Source organism: Lepeophtheirus salmonis, chromosome Z, assembly GCF_016086655.4.
Source record: "Lepeophtheirus salmonis chromosome Z, UVic_Lsal_1.4, whole genome shotgun sequence".
Classification (NCBI taxonomy): domain Eukaryota; kingdom Metazoa; phylum Arthropoda; class Copepoda; order Siphonostomatoida; family Caligidae; genus Lepeophtheirus; species Lepeophtheirus salmonis.
Genome location: NC_092584.1, coordinates 22,608,240 through 22,630,782, shown reverse-complemented (window position 1 = coordinate 22,630,782; position 22,543 = coordinate 22,608,240). Strand labels below are relative to the sequence as shown.

Genomic DNA, 22,543 nt, shown 5'->3' with positions numbered 1-22,543 from the left:
AAATTTCAGTACCTACTTAACATATTTGTGCTATTTAAGGATTTACTTTATTACTTTTACAATCATAGGAATAAATGCTAGATGAGTAGGTAGGCGTGGTACACATATTTGAAATGTAAATGGTATAAAAGAATTACTCAAATTCAAAATAAAAGACTGGGATGAAGAAACATCAATATATATAGTCATGCATCAAAAGAATTACATATATGATATTTCAACTGACTATGGAATACATACATTTTTATAAAATTAATAAAATCAAGTTAATATATGTTATCTAGGTGTTTTCTGATGTATTGCTTCAAGAATTAATGTTTATAAATTAATAAAATCAAGTTAATATATGTTATCTTTTTGGACATGGTTTCAAACAAATCCTTCCAATAGCTCGGGCACATTACCAGTTGGAACTGAATGTAAATGCATTTAAACATTTATCCTTGAAGAGACACAATCACTTTTTGATAGCTTAATTCTTAAAATTTCCATATTTTTATTAATAATTCATAATGATCATTTAATTTTAAATAAAATATACTTAATTAATCAATAAAATGTTTCAGCTTTTAATATGAACAATGTCACTAATGTAAAATGTTAATAAATAATATAATAAACATTTTTTTATTAATTAAAATTAATTAATAATTAAAATATGTATGTGATGTTTAATACATATACAATGATATTAGGATGGTCATTATAAATATATTTTTGTATCTTGAAATTCATTCATCTATTTTGTAATCCATGGGGTGTGACTTGTGATTCATTTCAAATTAGTCGATTTAAGTTTATTTGATCACTTGTTTGAATATTTTAAAAGATTAGAGAGAAGATTCTCCTCGTTATTTCTACAATATGTCAACAATTTCATAATTTAGGGAAATAAAGTGCACCAAGGAAAGTGATTATGATGATTCATCAAATATTTTATTACAAGAAATTGATGGAACTATTTTAAAACCTAAGATTAAGAGGGATTAGCTAAATTTTAAACGATAACGATCTTTAAAAAAAAATTGGCTATATCATTTTACCATCTCTAAATACTAATTGTTTTTCGTTCTTCTTGAATATTCAACAGTCGAAATTTCCTTAACAATCTATAAGAATATATTTGAAAATGTTCACCGATGCATTGTAAACAGATATCTAATATGATGAATGAAATAGTTAAATACTACTAAGTAGTGAATATTTATTGAGCTTCTTATATATTTTTTATTTGTGTGTATATTAAAATACTTTTGTAAAGCAGTAAATCAATACGAATTACTTAAATATGTTTTAAATTCGCGATTATTGATATGTTTATAATTATTCAATAGAGAAGGTGAAAAAGTATAATAAAAAACTTAACGGAATTTTAAAAGCATTAAATGCCAAACAAAATATTTAAAAACTTCCACCCAAAATCGTGCACAAATCTAAGAACGACTAAAAACCTTCATTGGAATATAGAACCAAAACAGAAATGAATCCAAGTAATTGTAAAGAAATATTTTTTAAAACCTTTGTAGCTTCCATGTTCAGTAAATAATTTTTTCAAAAACTAGAAGAATTAAAGACTCGGATTCGTAATCAAAACTTGAATGAAAACCAAAACTTGCGCTCAAAAGAACTGTAAAACAACTATTAGTATTTGAAGGCTCACCATTCATTTAAGGACTATTAAATAAAATCAAAAAAATATTTATTTTAATAAAATGAAGCAAATTGTTTATTTGAGGAATTAATACATAAGATTTATCATTTAAAATCCGTTTTTTAAGGTTTTCAATGAATTGATAACTTTGATTACAAATAGAAGTCTTCTTATGCCGCAAAAGCCATTGTAGAATATGATATCTTATTAGTTATTCTATTCAGTTTTGAATATTCAATTATTATGATATAAATTTTTATTTTTTAAAAATAATGTTTATTATATTTTTAGTTAATTAGGAAATATACAAACAATGGGATATCCACTTGGAACATAGTACAAACTTCATTATCATTGAAGCGAAAAGGAAATATAAATGCATTTTAAATAATAAATAAATATATATTAGAAAAAATGAAAAAATATTTTCCTACAACAATCGTATGTATAAAGATATATTTCACTATCTTAAAAAAGTTGCACGTGTGTATGTCTAACTATGGTGAGTCTTATGATGCATCTTCAAGCCTCCTATTCGTGTAAAAGAACTAAAGCAGGAACCACATTGGAATTTTTTAATCTTCTCATGAATATTTTCAATATGAATCTTCAAGTGTGCTTTTTGTGTGAAAGATATAGAGCAGTAACTACATTGGAAATTTTTTATCTTCTCATGAACACCTTCAATATGTCTATTCAAGCCTCCTAATCGTGTAAAAGAACTAGAGCAGTAACTACATTGGAATTTTTTAATCTTCTCATGGACACCTTCGATATGCTTCTTCAAATTTCCAGAGAGTGTAAACGTACTAGAGCAGTAACTACATTTGAGTTTATTAGTCTTCTCATGAACGCTATTAATATGAGTCTTCAAGCTTCCAGAGTTTACAAAAGAACTAGAGCAGTAAGTACAATTGAATTTTTTTATCTTCTCATGAGCACCATTTATATGCGTTTTCAAGCTTCCAGATTGTGTAAAAGAACTAGGACAGTAAGTACATTTGAATTTTTTTATCTTCTCATGAACACCTTCAATATGGGTCTTTAAGTGTCCAGAGTTTGTAAAAGAACTAGTGCAGTAAGTACAATGAAATTTTTTAATCTTCTCATGAACACCTTCAATATGAATCCTCAAGCTTGCAGATTGTGTAAAAGAACTAGAGCAGTAACTACACTGGAAGTTTTTTATTTTTAAGTGAACACCATCAATATGAGTCTTTAAGTTTCCAGAGCGTGTAAAAGAACTGGAGCAGTAACTACATTGAAATTTTTTTATTTTCTCATGAACACCTTCAATATGAATCTTCAAGTTTCCAGAGTTTGTAAAAGAACTGGAGCAAAAACAACATTGGAATTTTTTTATTTTAAAATGAACACCTTCAATATGCCTTCTCAAGTCCCCATAACGTTTAAAAGATATAGGGCAGTAACTACATTCGAATTTTTTGATCTTCTCAGGAGCTCCTTCAATTTCGTTTTTTAAGTCTTCCAAGGTTGTATAAGCACTAGTGCACATTATAATTGTTTAATAATACGAACGTCGTACGAGAAACACAGAATTAGACTACAAAAAGGTCACCTATTCACTGGAAGTAGTGATGAAAATCGTTAGCAATTTGGACATGTTAGAACAAAGAGATCGAAAATCAACATGGTAATCTTGACAATTTGAATAATATTTGGGAGGAGAGTAGCTTAGCTGTCATGACGTCAAATTAAATAGGCTACAACTACAAGTAGCTTTGACGAAGGGGTAAAAAGAAAAAAAAAGAAATTTTCAAGAATTACTCCGATGTCGATTCTACTCAGAATCCAATATGGACTTACAATTAATACTCCCCAACAACAAATCCTCAGGGTGACTCTCCGTCTTCTATAAGCACAACCAAATGTTCGATCCGGTTTCGTTTATATCAATAATAGCTTTATGTTGATGTTTGTGGTAGAGAATGGAAGTTCACTCCTCAGGAATAAAATAATAATGATTACAGCTTAGGACAAGAAAAAACACACTACAGACTGCCATCCCCAAAAAACGGGCTAGCTAAAAAATGCTTATGACGATTATCAGCATACATCATTTTCACTCGCTGACTGTAACCAAGGACAACTATAGAGCAAGCTTTTTTCCTGTGTACGCAAGAGGAAAACTAAACATAAAAAGAGAAGAGAAGAGTTATTAACAAAGACGGGAAAATTGTCTAAATCCTCGCGAGTGTAAATTAAAAAGATGAAAATAATATGTTAGTAACTTTGATAGACGACATAATATCTACTGAAAATGATCAATAAATAAAGTATAATATTCCTTCATAATCACTAATACGTTTAAATGATTAAAAATGAGGAAAAATAATCATTGAGAGCACTAATATTTTGCAGATTATGAACACTTTAATTACATTACATTTTTAAGGTACGTTCACGAGGATTTGGACAATTTTTACATCCCTAGTTATTAAAAAATTGTATACGACGTCTTTACATATATATATATATATTTAATTAACATAATTAAAACAATTAGTTATATTTGATGATGAAGATAGTTTAAAAGTTTTTCTTGTAGATAGACTCTCGCGAAGTATGCTTTTTAATTGACGGTTATCTTATAATCATATTTTATTTAATTTCATGTAACATTAGCTAGCTTGGACTAGTAATTCCTCCTATCGAAACCATGTTCAGATGGTTCTCTTTATTTTCACATATTTGTAAAAATGGTATTAAGAAGTGCACCATAATCCAGTGGACGATCAGGAGCTATAAGGCCGTCCAGGAGAGGAAACATCAGCTTTACACATTCAAAACACCATGAGGTGAACGGAAGAGTAGGGAAAATAGTGAATACAAAGTCTTGTGGATTAAAACCTCAACTGAGTACACACATCATCCCTAGACAAGGACATCGGATCCATTGCATCCTCCACAATGCTCAAACAATAATGTTCAATCTTTCGGAGACAAAGTGAGATTATCCATGAAAAAAAAGGGCTACCCACATCCAGTAGGGATAGCTTTGCCATCAATCCAATAGCAGGGAGGTCACATCGTCTTGATCCCTTCCTCGCCGCAATTGTTGTGTCTGACGATGTGAAGTAGATGCAAACCATTAAAAAAGATTCAGAACAACCGAGAAATTACAAAGAGACATGAAGGAAAATATTATTATATAAATATATATTATTTTATACAAGGAATAAAGGACATAACATTTACACTTATGTCAGGGTATTTATGGCAAAAGATACTTAATAACTTTTTATATAAAACGTATTGAATAATTGCAATAATTTTAAGGTAAGAAGGGAGGATATTGGTTATCCAACGGATCACCGAATATAAAATACAGTACACCATGTAACTTATTTGTATTTTGTCTTTCGAATTTAACATTTCGAGACAACTAGATCATTAAAATAAAAAATGAGTCTGTGGATTATATCCACAGACTAAAAATACCAATTTTTTTGTTTTGTTCCTCATCGACCTATCTTTTATCCGTGTAGATTTTTTTTTTTTCCCCGAAAATCAATTTGTTCAACCTTAATATTATACATATTCAAGATTTTGTTGAATCACGATTTTTATTCCCCGATTATTTTGTATTCCGTCATATTTGTAATAGTTATTAATTTGCGAATTAAGGAATAAATTTGATGCTGTAATCCACATTACAGTTTTTAAGAACCATTTTTAAGACACTAATAGTGCTTTCATGAAAAATTGCATAACAATCATTTTTTTCATATTATTTGGATGTAAATTGTACAAGTTTTTATTTTAATTTGTGAGCAAACTTTATGTTTTCCCCTGTTCTAAATCAACAAGTTCTTAAATATGATCGTATGATGGTTTGAAATTTGATTTTTCTTCTTCAAAGGATGGGCAAATGCATGGTGTATTATTTATTTATTAAATAAACTTCTTTTTTTAAATTTATTTCGAATATCTTCCCAATTATAAGTTCCTCGCAACTCATGCATTGTGATTCATGTTGAAAGGTATTCAAACTAGTTGGAAACATGTCGTAGCATTGCATTTTACTGGAAAACCATTCGACCCGAAGAAAGTTACTCCCATATTTAAAGAAATTACCACTTCAGCTTCAACTGTTGGTTTGAAAGTTGGGTCGATAACCAGTGATATGGGTCCATCAAATCAGGCAATATAGAGGAAGCTCGGAATAGTGCTAAAGAAAAGAAATATCATTGACACTTTTGCTAGTCCTCTTCCATCCAATGAACTTATATTTGTCATCGTGGATATCCCACATTTGGCCAAGAACCTACGAAATCACTTAATAAGAGGACATACGATAACAATACCAGCACATGTTGTAAAGAAATACAATATTTCCTCTTATCCTGTGAACACGGAAGTTTTTCAATCTTTAATTGAATATCAAGATCAAGTGTCATATAAACTGAGAGCATTCAACTTGATGATTCCTTAATTAAGGACTATAATAATCGTTCATCAAATTTAATTTCTAAAGAAAAACCTTTTTCGGAAAACTCTTAAATTTATTGTAGCGATTCTTCAATTTCATTGTTTGAAAAAGTTAGCAATTAATATATTTGAAAGCTACAATCCAAGAATATGTAAGATAAACAATCCTATTCATGAAATATCTTCGTCAATCCTGACAAACCTTTCCAATGAATTTATTGCTTCTTGACACCCTAAAGCATTGGGTAAAATTGTAAAATATAAAATGTAATTGTAAGCTACACTTTTATTATAGAGATAAAAATATGTCTTATGTCTTAGTGGCAAGTAATGCGAGAAAAAGCTTAAAAATGAGGACAATTGTTACTTAATTTGTAAATCCTCTGTTTATTTGTATATTATTTTCTATGAATATATCTAATTTTGTAAATAATTAAGTATTGGATTCAGTTTTACTTTATTCATTTATATAAGCTTAAGGTTTTACGTTATTAGTTCATATTTTAATCTTTAGATGGCGCGCATGATGGCCAGTCTCTCCTTTTCTAAGGCACTGCTCAATTAGTTCTAATTAAAGGTTTAATGCTTTATTTCTAATAAGTAATACTACTAAGAGGAGCACAAGCTCAAATCATGTGGTAAAAAAAAATAATTTGATGATAGGTTACTGTTGGTAAACAAATATGATCTTTGAACAATTATAATGCTATAATATTTGTAGTAGTATTTTTATAACAACATTACGTGGGAGTATTAAGTGACTCCTACATTTTAGATAACTCTGTCATATAAATTCTCTAAACATAGACTTTTAGTAAAAAAAGATGGATTGACGTGTGAATATTTACGTGCCCGAATTCAAAGTAAATGTGTGATAAATGGGTATCTAGAGTAAAAGTGTAAAAAGTAAACAAATTGATTTTGAGGAATTTATGCTTAAAAATAAAACACTTAAATATTTAAGTATTGAGGAGTGAACTTATTTTTCTACTACATACAAGACAACCTATCATTGATGAAAACCAAGTTGGATTGAAAAATTGCATGAGCTCATAAAAGATGGAGAATAACACTAAGGATTTGCTGCAGAGTTAAAATTTCATGTACTTATTGGACACAAACTAGAATTCAGGATCGACTTAGAAGTGCCTGTGTCCTTTTTTATTGCACCTCCCCCCCAATCGTCACAACTTCTTGTAGTTGTAGGTGATCTAATGTGACGTCATGACAGCTAAGCTGATCTCGTCCAAAGAATATATATTATATATTTAATTATATATATCCTTTGATATGGTCCCAATTAAGCATTCCTCAAATTGTCAGAATTTAATTACCGGGTTGATTTTTGGTCTCATGTTTTAACATGACTCAACTGCTAACGATTTTCATAGATACCCTCAATCTATGAGTTCAACTAACAATTTTATAAATCTACAATTGTACTCTTTGTTCGACGTGCCTAGTTATTAATAATTAGAATAGTGTTTTTAACAAATTTAAATGTGCTCCAGTTCTTTTACTCGCTTTAAAGATGGATATTGAAGGTGTTCATAAGAAAATTCAAAAAATCCAATGTAACTACTGCTCTAGTTCTTTTACACGCTCTGGAAGCTTGAAGAGGCATATTGAAGGTGTTCACGAGAAGATACAAAAATTTCAATGTTGTTACTGCTCTAGTTCTTTTACACAATCTGGAAACTTGAAGATACATATTGAGGGTGTTCATGAGAAGATTAAAAAATACCAATGTGATTCTTGCTCTAGTTCTTTTACAAACTCTGGAAACTTGAAGACTCATATTGAAGGTGTTCATGAGAAGATTAAAAAATTCAAATGTAGTTATTGTTCCAGTTCTTTTACATTCTCTGGAAACTTGAAGATGCATATCAAAGGTGTTCATCAAAAGATTAAAAAATTCAAATGTAAGTACTGTTCTAGTTCTTTTACACAATCTGGAAGCTTGAAGATACATATTGAAGGTGTTCATGACAAGATAAAAAAATTCAAATGTAGTCACTGTTCTAGTTCATTTACAAACTCTGGACACTTAAAGACGCATATTGAGGGTGTTCATGAAATGATTAAAAAATTTCAGTGCATTTATTGCACTAGTTCTTTTACAAACTCTGGACAATTAAAGATCCATATTGAAGGTGTTCATGAAAAGATAAAAAAATTCAAATGTACTTACTGTCCTAGTTCTTTTACACAATCCGGAAGCTTGAAAACGCATATTAATGGTGCTCATGAGAAGATAAAAAAATTCAATTGTAGTTATTGCTCTAATTCTTTTATAACCCCTGGAAGCTTGAAGACGCATGTTATTAATGTTCATGAGAAGACTAATAAACTCAAATGTAGTTACTGTTCTAGTACGTTTACACTCTCTGGAAACTTGAAGAAGCATATCGAAGGTGTTCATGAGAAGATTAAAAATTTCCAATGTAGTTACTGCTCTAGTTCTTTTACACGCTTAGGAGGCTTGAATAGACATATTGAAGGTGTTCATGAGAAGATAAAAAATTTCCAATGTAGTTACTGCTCTATATCTTTCACACAAAAAGCACACTTGAAGATTCATATTGAAAATATTCATGAGAAGATTAAAAAATTCCAATGTGGTTCCTGCTTTAGTTCTTTTAGTCGAATAGGAGGCTTGAAGATGCATCATAAGACTCACCATAGTTAGACATACACACGTGCAACTATTCTAAGATAGTAAAATATATTTATTCATGCTATTTTTGTTAGAAAATATAAAAAAATATTTTTTTTAATTTATACTATTTATTTTTTTAGAATACAGTTGTCTTTTCTTTTTCGCTTCAATGATGGTCTGATTTGTCGAAAGTTTAAAATGTTTGTTTGCATTGTTCTGACAATTCCTTATTAATTAAAATAAATAAATTTATATGATAATAATTAAATTTTTATATTTAGGACTGAAATAGGATTACATTTATAGTTACAAAAATGTTGTATATTATTCTTTAAAGGGAATTTCAAGGTTTAAGAAGAATTATGTGGGGCATTAAAGTTATCAGCCCCTCGGTACTCTTAGAGAACTCTTTAATTAAAAATGTTAAATTTCTACGTATTTATTCCTCAAATATAATATTTGCTTCCTTTTGTTAAAATTACATTTTTTGATTATTTAAAATAGTTATTAGTCCAATTATGGATTCTGAAGTACTAACAAATATTTGAAAGTTCTGTTGAGAACAAATTTTGGTTTTTTTGAAGTCTTGATTACAAATCTGAGTACGTAGTTTGATAGAAATTTATTTTTTGAGCAAGGAAGACCCAAATCCCCTAATAAATCGTTTGGCTTGTTGTAGACGGAGTCAACAGTAAAGGTATTTTCATCAGAGAAAAAATTACCCGATTGCTGGTTGTGCTTCAGATCATTCATGAGTTCTTGTCATCGCTGAAGACGGATTTTTTTTTGGCATTTCGACAGGAGTAGCCTCTCAATTCATCTAAGTGACATTCCTCCAGCCTTTCGGATGACCTTGCCAACAGTAAACCGATACACCTTCTTCTTCATGGCGTAATCTGACATTTTAATTGTTGGGTTGACATTAAAAGGCATGCATAATATCTTCAAGCTTTACTTTGGTAGGTCTTCCACTCTTGAGTGTGTTCTTAAGGTTGTCCCCATCAGCTAAATGATTTCTGACACGATAGACTGTGCCTTACTTACGTTTAAGGCCTTCATGATGTCCGAGGTGGTCCTCCCGGCTCGGATAAAATTGCCTATGATGGATCTTCTTGCCTCTATCGCGACATATACATAATTTTTGTATACAACATCTACATCAATCAATGGCTTAGAATCTAAGCTATTCAAAAATAATCTGAACTTTAAGATTTAATCAACAACACATATTCAAAACTGTATTTTTAGAAGGTATCATTAATTTTTTTCACCCGGTATATTAATAGATAATAATCATAATCATTTTTACAAATATCTATTGATAAATTTCTTTAACTTTTTTATGGTATATGTATCTTTTAATTTTTTATTCGATTAAAGTTTCTTAGTCTAGCATATTTGTTCACGATTTCGGATAGAAGCTTGTAAATAGTTTTTTACCATTCAACGCTTGTAAAATTTTGTTAAGTTTTTTTATTATACTTTCCCCCATCTTCATGGAATAATTATAAGCATATCAATAATGACAAATTTAAAACATCTTTAAATAATTTGCATTGACACCTTCAATATGCCTGTTCAAGTTTCCAGATTGTGTAAAAGAACTAGAGCAGTAGGTACATTTGAATATTTTTATCTTCTCATGAACACTTTTAATATGCGTCTTCATGCCTCCAGATCGTGTAAAAGATCTGGAGTAGTAAATACATTGGAATTTTTTGATCTTCTCATAAACATTTTCAATATGCATCTTCAAGCCTTGAGGGGCTGTAAAAGAACTAGAGCAGTAACTACATCGGAATTACTTCGTCTTCTCGTGAACACTTTCAATATGCGTCTACAAGTTTCCAGAACGTGCATTATTTGTTGGATATGCACTGACTCTGAGTTTTTCACTTTTTCTAACCCGAAAATTGAAAATTCTTCTCACACCTTCTCAAAAAGGGACGTCCCTTGTTCTTTTTAATTTTATACTTATATCTTGGTCTATACTGGGGCTAATAATAGAGTCATTTTATTAGTCCGAGGTCTATTTACTGAATTACTGTCTATATTATATAATATAATTTATATTGTATTTTGACCAAGATAAAAACATAAAACATTATTAAGGTCTGCGCAATACGAAAAAAATGAATTGAATAAAAGGAAACAAGTGACGTCAGTGTGCGAAGAAAACATTGAAATTCACTATATTAACATAAATAAATATTATATCAGTTATTAATTAAATTTATAAAATGTTATGTATTGTCTTTTATTTACTTTTAAATCATGACGTAGGGATTTGTTTTAAATAGATAGGTAGGTACCTTGTGTTTTACGAGTTAGTATATTTTAATACTCAAATGTATGTACGTCCTTTTAAATGTAATCCCTTACAGAATATATGTTTTAGTGTATGATTGTACCCCCAATCCAAAGGTGTTCTTATTGACTTTACTCCGGTCCGTTGCTTCCGTCTGTAAGTGGTGTTCGTGGAACATTACATAAAAACTTTTGATGATTTAAATAAAATGATACGGCAGGAAATAGGAAAAGTAAAAAGGGCATCCATAATTTAAATGGAAATGGATTTTTCTAATTGTCCCTTAGGAAGTATGATGTGTTTTTTTTCAGAGAAACAATTAGTATAGTTCTACACTTTTACATCTATAAACCTAAATTTTATGAATATTTGGATCTTTTGATAAGTGATGGTGGGAAATTGTCGTTGGAGTGAAGAAGATTGGAATAAATAGGTAATATCACACCACCTTCTCTTTAAATTGGAATACTTTGGAATATTTTGGAATATGGAATATTAATATATAATGATAACTTACTCTCTCTCAACATGTTTATTATTACTTAATACTAGATGTAAATTGCATATATCTAATTATATTCAATATAATGGACATATTATAGTGAATTTCAATTCTTCTTCGCCTACTGTTTTCTTTTTTGCTATCCACTACTAATGTTCACTCTTCTTTTCTTTTTTGTATTGCCCAGAACTTATTATTAGTTATTAGTAATAACTTATTACATAGACCTTGGTTTCACTGAGTTATACTAATATCTGGAATTGACTTAACCTCATAGGGGGAAGTGTATTTTTACGGTTAAATTCAAATGGCAAAACCTAATTAACTATAGTAGTCCCTTTTTATTTGATCAGCATCAAATAATCTATTTGAAATTACATACTATAGCCTATAATTAATATATCTTCTCCAAAGACAATATTTTTGTACTGAATTTAAAAATTAATTTAGTAATAAAGTGGGTATTTATACCTGGGATTGCTAGAACAACATTTTTCTACAAATTAATTACAAAAAATTGAATTTAAGATAGAAAATATTTGAATTTCTATTCTCCTCCGCGTCTTCAATTCAATATTATTGCTAGTTATTGACAGTAAGAAGAAAAAATAATTTTCATTTTTTTTGTAAATAGATATTAAGGAAATTTTTTTCTAAAAATTAAATAGTAGAAATTACCTAAGCCTAAGTACTAATGTCATATTTTATTAAAAACGTATTGAATATTATAAAATACAAGGCTTGTTGATCGGAATTTTTTCTAAAGAGAAGGTGGGATATTGCCTAAGTTGCAGAAAAAGAGTAATTTCTTCACCAAAGTCCCAAAAAAGGTGGATACGGCCAAGCAGGAAGTGAAAAGATACCTGGCTGATTACTCTGAAGGTCCGGAAATGATCTTGGCCTACCGGGGGGTCAAAAAGGTATTTCAAGGATACAATGTCCTGCTTCCCAGTAGTGCCAAGCAAGCGTTTGTTCTCCAAGGCCAAACAGATCCTGAGGAGGACTAGACAGAGGCTGAGAGACGACAACTTTTAGAAACAGCTCCCGTTAATGTAAAATAAAGAGCTAGAAAAGAAATTATTATTATGGCCCTGATCGTTATATCGCAGTGAAATGGGAATTTCTGATCGCTCACAAGCCTGGAAAATACAAAGATGTATATATTTTATTTCGAATCATTTTATTATCCACATACTAAGACAAACGCGCTAATCTTCTTCCTACTATTATATCTGTGCCATCTTCATTTCTTCACTGATTATTTTAATTAATCTTGTAATAAAAAGTGGGGAAAAAATATTAATATACTTCATAAAGTAATCTTTTTACAAGTACTTTATTAAGCTATGAGCATCTCTAAATTGATATAATAATTGAAATTAATTATTATATTAGTAATCAACAAATGAGTCCTAATACTATGTTGATGTGCACAAATCACGCAAAACGTTGTGGGAAAAAAGATAATTTTTGATGACAAGTTCCATTCGGTGAACTCATGTGAACTTTGTACTATTATAAAGTTATAATATGTGGCGTATTTGTAATTTTATAACAATATCAACTTGTATTTTAAGTAACTCTTTCATATTGGGATAATATTTGAAATCCTAGAAAAATGTTTTTGGGCAAAAACTGATAGATTGAATGGATGTATACAATTAAAAATCTGTATTATATGTAATTAATTTATTTGTGGCAAGATCCTATTTTTTCACAAGAGTAATATTCCAATATAATGACATGTAATTTAGTTTTTTTGAAGGAGGATTCTCGACTAAATATGCTTGGGGATTGCAATGATATTCAGATATTTCAATAGAAGTCGATTGATGTTAAGAGGTCTCTTATATATATATATTTTTTTTTAAACATTATCATTTAACAGACCGTATATCACTAAATCCAACTTATAAATGGAATTGATATAAATGTGATTGAGATGAGGGATTACTGCATTATATACATCAAGGATACTAAAGGACTCAGTTCAAGGAAATAAGTTTCTTAAGAGACAAAACAGAGTTCACTTTGAGGAGTTTCAAAGAAGGAGTAGTCGATGGAGGAGGATAACTCTTTCCGTTTCTCACTGTTTCATTTATTCGTTTATTATTGTGCTTTTTAGAACTCCTAACTCCTAATTACTAACTACTAAATAATATTAATTCTACTAACGGATAATCGTTTAAATTTTCAAAGTGGTACTTTCAATCCATTTTTTCACTTTATGCTAATAAGCTATAACTATCCTCTATCACCAGACACAATTTCATGAATTTTCATGATTTTTCCCTTACCATATTTGAGAAATGTTAATAATATGCATGAAACATTATTTTAATTCAAATTAATTTATATTTATAACATCAAATATGTATGAAATATTTAATTTTAATAATTATATTATTTTACAACAAATTGTCCTCTTTGTATCGCATGCATAAAAATATTAAAAAATTATAGACTTGGATTCTTCTTCTTTTCTTCTCAAAAGGTGAAAACATAAAATGAACATAAGACATAAATATGGAGAGCCAAATAAACAAATAATAACATTGAATAAAAACGATAAGAAGGTAGGTCGGAATTCCCGATCGAAAACTATCAAATTACTCCGTTTCTATCGAGTAAATATTTGTAATACTGATATCATTGAAATCAGGAGAAAAAGCTACATCAAATCTAAAAATGTATTAATACTTCAACATACCTAGTACATACCATCTTCGCTCTCACCTCATCCTGATTGCAGAGTATTAAGGTTCATACCTACACACGTCGAAAGGTTTTGTGAATAAAAAAGAAGTGGTAATAGTTATACTTTATGTAGTGCCAGGCTCAATAATACAATATAGGTTACCGGTTAAAAAATAACATAGGCAGACTATTGGCTATCACTATCAGTATTAGTTATTATTTAAAAAATTAAAGTAATGTAATACTATTACTTATAAGTATTTAAAGTCCTTTCCTATGTTATTTTTTAACCTAACCTATATTAGTTATATATTAATGTGCCTATCTTTTATTAATATCAATGCATATTTTATTCTGATATTACATATAATTAGTTCTTGGTAAGAGTTAAGTGATGATATGTTTTAAGTAACTTCTTAATTTCTGCAGACTCTATTATAATGTCATAATGTCGTTCCAATTCTCAAACATATTTAGTAGGAAATCATCTTCTAAACAGTTTAATTGCTTGTCAATATAAAGGAATATTACTCTTACAAAGATATAGAAGCACAAAAAAAATAATTACATCTAATATAGTTATTGGAAACTGTTAAGGAATGATGTGTTTTAAACCTCTTAACTTTGCAATTACAAATCTTATCGAGTCGGAAATTTTCAATAGCTAAAATATAAAAAAAAAATAATAAGATTCTTTTAGTATTGATGGGACAACTAATAAAAATTTAGAACATCACTAAAATTTATATTTCCTATATATGAGTTCTCTGTTATTTTATTTTTTATCTTTTGATTCATTCGGCTTTAATTTAGACATACAAATGTATTATTATAATTGTTTTCAGTGAGTAAAAGTTTCAAATTATTTATAATTATTAATTGTTGGCTGTACTACAAACTATTTCTAACAGTATGTAAGGAGAGAATGTTTTAGAAAATTTGATTTACAGAATATCATTGAAATATTTACTAATATATATATATCTAGAGAGAATAGTCAAAATCCCAAGGCAGAGAGGATTATTCAATGCATCATGAACATTCAGTCCACCTCGATTGCAAATGTTCAAATATTCCGTCCTAGAATATCCACAATATCGAATAAACTTGATTATTTGGCTTGACAGGATAATGAATTTTTGCAGTCCTCAGAGTTAATTGTTTTAGAAAGAGAGTAACAAATTGAATCCGAAAATAATTTATTTATAATTGTCTTCGATTGTAACAGAAATGACCATGTCGTCTAAATATTCAAGAAAAACTGCAATATCTTCCATATATATACGTATCTATCATTAAAGCTTCTTTCAATGTTTGTAAGGTCGCTAATTGACAACGAAGTGTACTTCACCTTGAGTCTGATGGCCTTTTCTAATTTAATTAACTGGCGGAATGTGATATATTAATTAAATCCACTTGTGTTTTTACATTGGGCAAATAAGTGTTCAAAGCACTCACTAAGGAATTTCCAAGGCAAATCTAATTCAAATCCCTTTTTCACTGTCAAGTAGAAAACAGCAACATTCATAAATAAGGAAGTTGGATTGATGGCCCAAAATGTATCGTTACTCTAAGAACTCTATAAAACGAAATCTTTGACTCTTCAGACCAGTATTTAATACATGATACAAATTTTCTAAGACATATGAGCAGTTCACGGTGTATTTATGTGAAATAATTTGAAATTCGATCTTGGTGGCGTTTTCCAAATTTGAAGTTCATATATTCCTAGTTAATAGGTATCTTGAATTAAAATTACTGATTAAGTTTAATAATAGCGATTAGCTGATAGCTGTGATCAGAAACATAAGTCTTCTCAATGCTCAAATATTCATTGTAAAATAAAATACAACTTTTTTTTGATAAATTTAGCCTAAACTCAGTTTTGAATATTAATATATAATTAGTATGATAAATTTATATTAAATATAATGTTAATTATATTTTTTAAGGCAATTAGAAATTATAAACACAATAGAAACGTCAACTTTGGACAACCCACACTATAATGGAAGCGAAAAAGGAAGAATAAATTCAAATAATAAATAAGATATTTTTCTACTCAGCCGTATGTATATTTTACTATCTTGGAAAAGTTGCAGTTATATTTTTTATATATACCTACTTTGTCTACTTATGATAAGTCTTATGATGCATCTGTAAGCCTCCTAGCCGTGTAAAAGTGCTAAAGCAGGAACCACACTGGAATTTTTTTATCTTCTCATGAACACCTTCAATATGCGTATTCAAGTTTCCAGATTGTGTAAACGAACTAGAGCAGTAACTACATTGGAATTTTTGTATCTTATCATGAACACCTTCAATATGAATCTTCAAGTTTCCAGAGTTTGTAAAAGAACTAGAACATTTACTACATTGGAATTTTTTTATCTTTTTATGAACACCTTCAATATGAGTCTTCAAGTTTCCAGAGCGTGTGCAAGGACTACAGTAGAAATTAATTTGTAATTTTTTAATCTTCTCATGAACACCTTCAATATGTGTCTTTAGATGTCCAGAGTTTGTAAAAGAACTAGAACATTTACTACATTGAAATTTTTTAATTTTCTCATGAACACCATTAATATGCGTTTTCAAGCTTCCAGATTGTGTAAAAGAACTAGGACAGTAAGTACATTTGAATTTTTTTATCTTTTCATGAACACCTTCAATATGAATCCTCAAGCTTGCAGATTGTGTAAAAGAACTAGAGCAGTTACTACATTTGTATTTTTTAATCTTCTTATGAACACCTTCGATATGTGCCTTCAAGTTTCCAGAGGTTGTAAAAGAACTAGAGCAGTCACTGCATTGGAATTTTTTCTTTTTCTCATGAACACCTTCAATATGAATCCTCAAGCTTGCAGATTGTGTAAAAGAACTAGAGCAGTAACTACAATGGAAGTTGTTTATCTTCTCATGAACACCTTCGATATGGGTCTTCAAGCTTCCAGAGCGTGCAAAAGAACTAGAGCAGTAAATACATGTGAATTTTTTTATCTTTTCATGAACACCTTCAATATGTATCTTCAAGTTTCCAGAGCGTGTAAAAGAACTAGAGCAGTCGCTACATTGGAATTTTTTTATCTTCTCATGAACACCTTCAATATGCGTCTTTAGATGTCCGGAGTTTGTAAAAGAACAAGAGCAGTAACTACATTGGTATTTTTTTATCTTCTCATGAACACTTTCAGTATGCGTTTTCAAGCTTCCAGATTGTGTAAAAGAACTAGAGCACTCACTACATTGGTATTTTTTTATCTTTTCATGAACACCTTCAATATGAATTTTCAAGCTTCCAGATTGTGTAAAAGAATTCGAGCAATAACTACATTGGAATTCTTTCTTTTTCTCATGAACACCTTCAATATGCGTCTTCAAGTTTCCTGAGCGTGTAAAAGAACTAGAGCAGTAATTACAATGAAATTTTTTCTTTTTCTCATGAACACCTTCAATATGCGTCTTCAAGTTTCCAGAGCGTGTAAAAGAATTAGAGCAGTAATTACATTGAAATTTTTTAATCTTGTCATGAACACCCTCAATATGTATCTTCAAGCTTCCAGATTGTGTAAAAGAACTAGAACAGTACTTACATTTGAATTTTTTAATCTTTTTGTGAACACCTTCAATATTCATCCTCAAGTCTTAAAGCTTATAGAAGAACTATCACACATTTTATTTTTTTTAATAACAATGTGATTGTTCTAATAGTTAAGGACATCGGCCGAGGAACAAAAAATTAGACCACAAAAAGACTAAGGTGATGGATTTCTCAATTGCGTCTTTTTAGAAAATTCATGGTAAAATGCATCCATAGACTGAGAGTATGGATATGAATAAACATAGTTATCCTTTGATCAATGATGAATATTTTGGAGGAGAGCAGCTTACTTGTCATGACGATTCATAGGATCTCCTACAAGCAGCTTTGATGAGGGGAACAATGGACTAGCTTTTTTATCCACTCTCAACCTTAACTGACAAAAGGAAACATTTGACATATTTGCTTTCCTGCTGTATTTTCATTCTAGCTAACAGTTAATTATTATTTATTGGCAAGGAAATCCTCCCTAAACTGTCCCAGGGCAGTAGAATTTGTTCCCAGATATCCCTTGAATGTCTGTCTTATGTAAATGGAGCTGGAAATAAGGATGCAAGAGATGTTCATTCTATTATTTTATTGAATTTCTCCACTAGTCTGGATAAAAATTTTATTTTAATGCAAATGCATCATTTTAAATAATTAGTTTGATAATATTCTTAAAGTTTACTTTAGAAAACCCTTTAACACCTTTATCTACTTTGATTCTGAGTTTTATACAATAAGTCAATCCATCATTTTTTTACTCAAAAATAATATTTTAGGATTTCAAATATAATCCTAATAGAAAAGAGTTGCTTAAAATACCACGTGATCTTGACATTAAACTATGACAAATTTTATAGCCTTATAAATTTACAAATTCCATATAAGTTTTTTTAATCAAAAATTATGTTTTTTACCAGAACAAGTTGCGTGATTGGAGCTTTTGCTCCTCCAGATAATATTAGAACTCGTTGATTACTTCTTTTTCTTTTTTACTTCATTCTGTATATCATAAACAATAATATTGAATTGATGACGCAGAGAAGAGGAAATTGAAATTTCTCTCAAAAAAATAAATGACTACGTATCGTTACTATCGAATTAATATTGGAAATATTTACATCAGTGAAATTAAAAGAATAAGCTACATCAATTAAAGTTACTTATCATCTTCAAATCTATTTTTTTGATATACTTGACATAATTTAGTTGCAACTGGTAAAATAATCATTATTATTCTTTTATACTTCATTATCAATTAAGTTTTGTGGTTTTGTGTTCCTCGTTTGACATTATCTGAAGAGTGTTATTATAAATTGGAATGTGCTCTAGTTCTTTTACGAGCTCTGAAGACTTGAAGATACATATTGAAGGTCCTCATAAGAAGAAGAAAAAATTCCATTGTAGTTACTGCTCTAGTTCTTTTACACAATCTGGGAGCTTGAAGATTCATATTGATGGTGTTCATAAGAAAATTAAAAAATTCCATTGTAGTTATTGTTCCAGATCTTTCTCACTCTCTGGAAGCTTGAAGAAGCATATTGAAGGTGTTCATCAGAAGATAAAAAAGTTCCAATGTAGTGACTGTCCTAGTTCTTTCACATTCTCTGGAAACTTGAAAAAGCATATTGAAGGTGTTCATGAGAAGATAAAAAAATATAAATGTAGTTATTGTTCCAGTTCTTTTACACGCTCTGGAAATTTGAAGACGCATATTGAAAGTGTACATGAGAAGATAAAAAAATTCCAATGTAGTGATTGCTCTAGTTCTTTTACACGCTCTGAACACTTGAAGACGCATATTGAGGGTGTTCATGAGAAGATAAAAAAATACAAATGTAGTTACTGCGCTAGTTCTTTTACACAATCCGGAGGCTTGAAGACACATGTTGAAAGTGTTCATGAGAAGATAAAAAAATTCCAATGTAGTGACTGCTCCAGTTCTTTTACAAACTCTGGAAACTTGAAGACACATATTGAAGGTGTTCATGAGAAGATAAAAAAATACCAATGCAGTTACTGCTCTAGTTATTTTACACAATCTGGAGGCTTGAAGACGCATATTAAAAGTGTTCATGAGAAGATAAAAATATTCAAATGTACCTACTGCTCTAGTTCTTTTACACAATCTGGAAGCTTGAAAACGCATATTAAAAGTGTTCATGAGAAGATAAAAAAATTCCAATGTAGCTACTGCTCTAGTTCTTTTTCACAAAAAGCACACTGGAAGACTCATACTGAAAATGTTCATGAGAAGATTAAAAAATTCCAATGTGGTTCCTGCTTTAGTACTTTTGCAGAATTAGAAGGCTTACAGATACATCATACGACTCATCATAAATAGACATTCAAGGAACAGGGTTGATACAGGAACACATTTTATTATGTTCAACCGGAATAACATTGGTACAAAATCACGGAGGAGGACAACATAACATCTTATCTCTGAATAGAGGAAGCTAAAACGGTTGGAAAAAGCAAAAAAGACTCTAAATTTTCTCAGGGCTAGTAAATTATGTGAAAAGTTTCTCTATTTTCTGATGATGGAAAGTTTTTTCATCCCTGATGGCACTAAGAATAAGCTGAATAGCTGCTACATCATAACTGAACATACTCGCAATATCTCAACTTCAATGATACATGTATTTAGAAAAAAACAATCCAACTGGAATCATCATGGTCTTGAGCGTTGTGGAGTTTGCCCTCCCATTTTTGTAGAGAGGAAGGAGTGGCTCACTGCAGATGCTTACATTGAACTTCTGGATAAGAAAGTGCTACTATGCCCATATAAAAGTTGGACCACAAGTTTGTTTTCACTCAAGACAGGGCTTTCCTGAGATATAACTTTCCATACTTTTGGGACATATGTACGCCCTCCTATCCAGACGCGAATACGTTGGACTACTCTTCCATCAAAAAGGAGTGGAGCAAGATCGAGTCTGACTACATATTCAAGGTCGACAAGAGATTTAGGCCTCTTATTGAAGCAATTATTAGAATTGAGGGCACAGATAGAATTAAAGTTATGCCGATCAATATTTTCAGATAATTTTGTTAAATAAATATCCTCACAATAGCTCTCGTTTAAATTTTACTCTTAAAAAATTGAAAATGATTAAAATGAGTACCACTAGATAAGATCAACCCTGTGTATTATATGTGCAACTTTTCCAAGATAGTAAAATATATTAAAATATACGACTGAATAGGAAAATCATTAATAAAAATATTTTTCCATTTTTTTCCAATTTATATATTTATTTAATATTTAAAATGCATTTATCTATACTTTTTCGCTTCAATGATTGTGTGGTATGTCCAAATTTTATTTTTATTTCGTTTTTATGCATATCTTAGTATGTCAGTGAGACCATAAGAATATATATATAGGGTAAAAGAAGAGATTCCAGACTTAAGTGTGGACGACTGTGGTAGTAGGAATGAATAATGACTACCTGTACAAATTGGTACAACTCAATAAGTAGGGGCAGCTAGTAACAATGAAAGTGAAGAAGTAGTTGAGGTTTAGGAGGGAGATGATGTTGTTGAATCTATAAAAAACCCATCTGTCAAGTCAATAAAAATATATATGCCTCCTTTATTGGAGAAGCACAAAATTAATATAGATAGAGAAGATCGAATAGATTTTTTCATGCATCTTTTTACAGATAGTATGATTTTTTCACAATTTTTACAATAGAAAACTTTATCCTACTCAGATGAAAAAATTCAACCTGGCATTGATTACATAGTTATTTGAAATATTTCTTGGAATAAATGGCTAATCAATTTCTTATGCCAAATATCCAAGAATAAGAATGTACTGATCATATGAGGGGGGCTTCGTTTCAATCTAATCGAGTACGCAACAAGAGTAAACCGATTTAAAAAAGTTTTATCAATCCATGTACTATTTCTCAACTAGGTTTTTAGAAATTCATGGTCAATCATACATCCATTTTAAAGATAATTATTGCTCCATAGGCCACAAAAATGATGATAAGTTATCCAAATCGAAACATTTCTGGATAGTGGATGGCGTCCTTGATGATACTACGTGAATTAGCGGTGGGTTCCAATCCATTTGTTAGTCACTTTGGCACGAAAAAAAACCCGTGTATTGTTATAACATCCGGAGTTAAAATGGATAGAGTCTCTGATGATATTACATGAGTTGGCGGTGGGTTAGAATCCGTTTTTAGTCCTGTCGGCACGCAACACAGCCCGTGGTCTGAGAATTAAAAGAGTTTACAGTGATGGCGTTTCAGATTGTAATACATTAATTGACGAAGGGTGCTTACTCTTAATCAAGCCCTGAGGACACGCTGCATATCCCATGAGCCGAGCATCAATTTGTGATTCTGGAATGGGTCACGGAAAAGAATGTAAAATTAATGATTTCAATGATTTTCCACATTGACTAATCTTTTCCAGTTAGTATGCACATTTACAGACTTGTTCAGTTATTGTGCATATAACTTAGTTTTTTCCACATTAACGGTCTAGTTCAGTAATTATGGAAATTATCTAGTTATTTTGCATATTAACGGATTTCTTACATTAATTGCAACATATATACGTATATACAGATTAAGATTATTTTACAAATTATTTTCCTGTTTACATTTTTTTTTTAAATAATATATTATTTATTTTTCTTGTTATGACGTAGAGTCGCCATACCAAAT

The 22,543-nt window shown here is 29.9% G+C and overlaps 4 protein-coding genes across 6 annotated transcripts; 2 read left to right on the top strand and 2 right to left on the bottom strand.

Moving 5' to 3' along the window:
- Positions 1-1,698: 1,698 nt before the first annotated feature.
- LOC121130214 (uncharacterized) lies at positions 1,699-3,773 on the bottom strand. 2 transcript variants are annotated; one of them, XM_040725976.2, is made up of 2 exons: positions 3,479-3,773; positions 1,699-3,391 (listed from the first exon to the last, which is right to left on the bottom strand). In XM_040725976.2, exon 2 carries the CDS (start codon positions 3,165-3,167, stop codon positions 2,145-2,147), a length of 1,023 nt encoding a protein of 340 aa, XP_040581910.1. In that variant the 5' UTR covers positions 3,168-3,391; positions 3,479-3,773; the 3' UTR covers positions 1,699-2,144. The 2 variants fall into 2 exon arrangements, with proteins under 2 accessions (XP_040581910.1, XP_040581909.1); XM_040725975.2 differs by having other exon boundaries at positions 1,699-3,237.
- A 2,868-nt stretch (positions 3,774-6,641) lies between these two features.
- On the top strand, positions 6,642-9,022 carry LOC121130519 (uncharacterized). Its single transcript, XM_040726256.2, has one exon. The coding sequence runs from the start codon at positions 7,635-7,637 to the stop codon at positions 8,790-8,792; it is 1,158 nt and encodes a 385-aa protein (XP_040582190.2). The 5' UTR covers positions 6,642-7,634; the 3' UTR covers positions 8,793-9,022.
- Positions 9,023-14,583: 5,561 nt separating this feature from the next.
- Positions 14,584-17,905, bottom strand: LOC121130210 (uncharacterized). Of its 2 annotated transcripts, none has more exons than XM_040725972.2 (2): positions 16,395-17,905; positions 14,584-14,933 (listed from the first exon to the last, which is right to left on the bottom strand). In XM_040725972.2, the coding sequence occupies exon 1, from the start codon at positions 17,903-17,905 to the stop codon at positions 16,400-16,402; it is 1,506 nt and encodes a 501-aa protein (XP_040581906.1). In that variant the 3' UTR covers positions 14,584-14,933; positions 16,395-16,399. The 2 variants fall into 2 exon arrangements, with proteins under 2 accessions (XP_040581906.1, XP_040581905.1); XM_040725971.2 differs by lacking the exon at positions 14,584-14,933 and adding an exon at positions 14,963-15,997.
- Positions 17,906-19,176: 1,271 nt separating this feature from the next.
- Positions 19,177-21,103, top strand: LOC121130215 (uncharacterized). Its single transcript, XM_040725977.2, has one exon. It carries the CDS (start codon positions 19,177-19,179, stop codon positions 20,197-20,199), a length of 1,023 nt encoding a protein of 340 aa, XP_040581911.1. The 3' UTR covers positions 20,200-21,103.
- Positions 21,104-22,543: the final 1,440 nt, after the last annotated feature.

Coding starts and splice junctions, on each gene's coding strand:
- LOC121130215 (XM_040725977.2), top strand. CDS start 19,177: ATGTGCTCTAGTTCTTTTACGAGCTCTGAAGACTTGAAGATACATATT.
- LOC121130519 (XM_040726256.2), top strand. CDS start 7,635: ATGGATATTGAAGGTGTTCATAAGAAAATTCAAAAAATCCAATGTAAC.
- LOC121130214 (XM_040725976.2), bottom strand. CDS start 3,167: ATGTGCACTAGTGCTTATACAACCTTGGAAGACTTAAAAAACGAAATT.
- LOC121130210 (XM_040725972.2), bottom strand. CDS start 17,905: ATGAATATTGAAGGTGTTCACAAAAAGATTAAAAAATTCAAATGTAAG.